The sequence below is a fragment of the Papilio polytes genome, unplaced genomic scaffold (genome assembly GCF_000836215.1).
Source record: "Papilio polytes unplaced genomic scaffold, Ppol_1.0 DF822067.1, whole genome shotgun sequence".
NCBI classification, from domain to species: domain Eukaryota; kingdom Metazoa; phylum Arthropoda; class Insecta; order Lepidoptera; family Papilionidae; genus Papilio; species Papilio polytes.
Window position 1 is genome coordinate 6,395,669 of NW_013527137.1, and position 2,981 is coordinate 6,398,649.

General features: G+C 45.7%; 1 protein-coding gene across 1 annotated transcript in view; it reads right to left on the bottom strand.

Annotated features, from left to right (window-relative positions):
* The window catches only part of LOC106106905 (dynein heavy chain 3, axonemal-like), a 22,059-nt gene that overhangs the window by 3,534 nt on the left and 15,544 nt on the right, over positions 1–2,981 (bottom strand). The window contains exons 47-57 of the mRNA XM_013287563.1: positions 2,752–2,938; positions 2,542–2,662; positions 2,305–2,472; positions 1,999–2,234; positions 1,657–1,840; positions 1,408–1,544; positions 1,148–1,285; positions 820–1,057; positions 530–737; positions 202–452; positions 4–81 (exon numbers count right to left, since the gene is read on the bottom strand). Coding sequence (XP_013143017.1) covers positions 4–81; positions 202–452; positions 530–737; positions 820–1,057; positions 1,148–1,285; positions 1,408–1,544; positions 1,657–1,840; positions 1,999–2,234; positions 2,305–2,472; positions 2,542–2,662; positions 2,752–2,938 — 1,946 coding nt within the window. The remainder of the gene's footprint in view (positions 1–3; positions 82–201; positions 453–529; positions 738–819; positions 1,058–1,147; positions 1,286–1,407; positions 1,545–1,656; positions 1,841–1,998; positions 2,235–2,304; positions 2,473–2,541; positions 2,663–2,751; positions 2,939–2,981) is intronic.

Sequence of the window (2,981 nt, forward strand, 5' to 3'; positions counted from 1 at the left end):
GACTCGGCCGCCGTAGTTGCACTCGCCCGCCAGGTAGTTTAGCGCGTCGAACGGCGTCTCCGCATATTCCGACAAGAACATCTGTAGGTTCAACCTTTAACTGACTTTTTTGGCACAAGACGGGAAATAAAGGTAGCGGAAGATATGCGAATTTCTAGCGCAACACTTTTATTAATAACTCGACTGACAGTAACGTCTAACCTGCAACTGCATGACGCAGATCCTGAGGTCGCTCTCGTTGAACTCATAAGGTATGTTCCAGCCGAGCGGGCCGAAGGCGCGACGCTCCTGCACCAATGCGTGGAAGAAGCAGAGAGCAAACAGCAGTCGTCGCCACTCCTCCGTGCGTGGACACGAGATGTAGAACTCCGGGTCGCTGATGGGATCCGACGTGTACGATCGGTACATGTTGTTCTTCAAACCCTTTGGCGCCTCATTTGTCATCTTGACACCTTCCGAAAAAATTAGTAGGTCATTTGACTGCTAAACCATGAATAATTTCACTTCTTCCTACGTCAAATTAACTAACCGTTCTGCAGGACGGTGACGGGGAAGGCTTTGCTCGGGTACGAGGTTAACCAGCACCTGAACTCTGAATGCGTGACTTGCGGTGTGATCACCTCTGCGCAGATGCGCTCCAGCTCACCCATCCAGGAATCCATCACGTGGCAGTTCTGTAGCACCACCCAGCCGCCAGTAACTATGGCCTGGCTGATCATGTTTGCTGCTATCGGACCCTGGCACACATATAGAACAAAATTAAATAACATTTGATTGATAAACAGGGCGAATAAATCAAACCAACAAATATGTTCTGACCTGTCCCTGGCCCAGTGAGATTGTCTCGAAACTGACGACCTTTTTCTCCATGGAAAACTTGACAAGGCCGGACATGGGATCGGAGCCGGGCGAGAGAATAAAGATGAGTGGCGAGCAGCAGTTGCTATCGTCGTAGGAGCGCTGCAGGTCAAAGGGCGGCGGCTCGATGTAGTTGTGGCCTAGCGAGTCCGACACGTACTGCTGTACCAGCGGGATCAGCTTGTCCGGACGGATGCATCTAGGAATTGACAGTTTGCTCAAATGATTAACAAGCATTACCTTAAGCCTTACTGAAAAAATATTTTTGCTTTTTATTTCTCAAACTGACCTAAACATGATTAGCTTCGGGATGCCTTTAATATTCTGGTACGGCGGCGGTAACTCGCTGTCTTGCGGAGTCGATAGGTCATAAAAATCTTTCCACGCCTTCACGTTTGCTTTAAAGTTATCTCTGAAGCCTTCTAACCTGTAAAATTTCAACATAGTTAAATGTACATTACTATAAGTAACATATAATTCTATAAATCGAGAATACGCATAATGCGATTTTATTTATATAAAAATGTGTGTTAAAAAAGGTTGATGTACCCGCTGAGATTACTACTGCGTACGATTTCCGACCAGGCCTTCTCTGACAGCCACGCGGGTGCCGGATTCTCGTATGGATTCTCTAGCGCCACGCCACCCGTCAGAAGGAATGCCACCAATTCGTCGTCAATCAAACCCTTTACATAGAAAAAGAACAATGAATAAATATGAAAAGAATAGGGTTACTGGAGGGTGAGTAAAGATAGTCTAAATAACGTGTAGGATACCGAAAAAAGTATTGAAGCGAACCTTAGGCCTAAGCAGACCGAGGGTCAAAACGAGAGAGAAGATGAGCTTGTCCTTTTCGAACAGACTGCGGCAGACGTTTTCGTAGATGCTGCGTGTGAAGTAGCTGTTAAGGCCGTCGAGCCGCTCTGACAAGTCGTCGCTCTTCGGCGAGTTAATGATCGCCTGATTGTACAAGTTTATAAACCTGCAAGAAACTCATATGCAATAGACACAAAAGCACACGCACCTGCATTTTTTTCTATAATCCAAAAAAATAAATATCATTCTAACCTATACCGACTAATAAAATTAGCGATAGTTTCAAGATTTTTTTATTAGGATTGTATACACCGTGTTTCTCACCAATTCAGCGAGTACTGGTACATGGGATCAATGTTGGCGAGGTCTGAGATGCAGAAGAAGAGGACAGAGCTGTGCTTGGAGACGGGCACGTATAGCAGACGCGCTTCGTCGATCTCCTTCTCCGTCACCGCGGCCGCCGCCTGTTTCGCCTCTATCTCGATCGACAGGATCTTAGACGATGATAGAATCTGGTTTGCCGATTCATCTTCTAAAATGTTTCCGGCTGATGACAGCACCTGTGATGTTATAGAGTAGTTAAGTAACAAAATTATTGTCGCTCTAGGTGTAAACGAAATTATGTTTTACCTCAAGTATTTGATCCTCAATTTCTTTGAGAGTCCTCTTGTTGTTGGCTCCCTCCACAATGAGCTGGTTCTTCTTCAGTTCGAGCTCGGGCCGGTCCTGTGCTACCACGATTCCGAGCAGCTGGTCCTCAAGCCCTTGCGGCGTTATCATAAAGTTCAATACTGTCACCTGATGAGTTTTATATTTTTAAATAGCACATTGTAATCATTGCCTGAAAGAGTTTAGTACTGCACTCACTTTAACGGCAATCTCCGGTAAATAATGGGGATTGCTGAGGCGTGTGGTGATGTAAAAGCGAAAGTCGTAGTTGTACTCCAAAACGTTGTCACCAAACTTCAAGCAGTCTACGCCACCAGACCTAATGTAACATTGTATATACAGCAACCGTATAATGTAAGATACGCAAAAGAATTCTTGCCACCTGCGTGCCACTCTCTCAGTGCTCACCTGTATATGTTTCGGAGCAGCACGGGCTCGAGCACCGCATCCAGCTGCTCGCGAATATTTTCTAGCAGCACGGGAAGACCTAGTTGGATAGCGTTTTCCAACACGCGCGTGTAGTTTGAGTCCGTTAGCTTTATCACCTTTAGATGGTTCTCTCGCTCCATGTTCTTCACCCATTTGTTCGCTTGTTCTGAATTTATGCACATAGATTAATCATACATCAAATTTCGTAT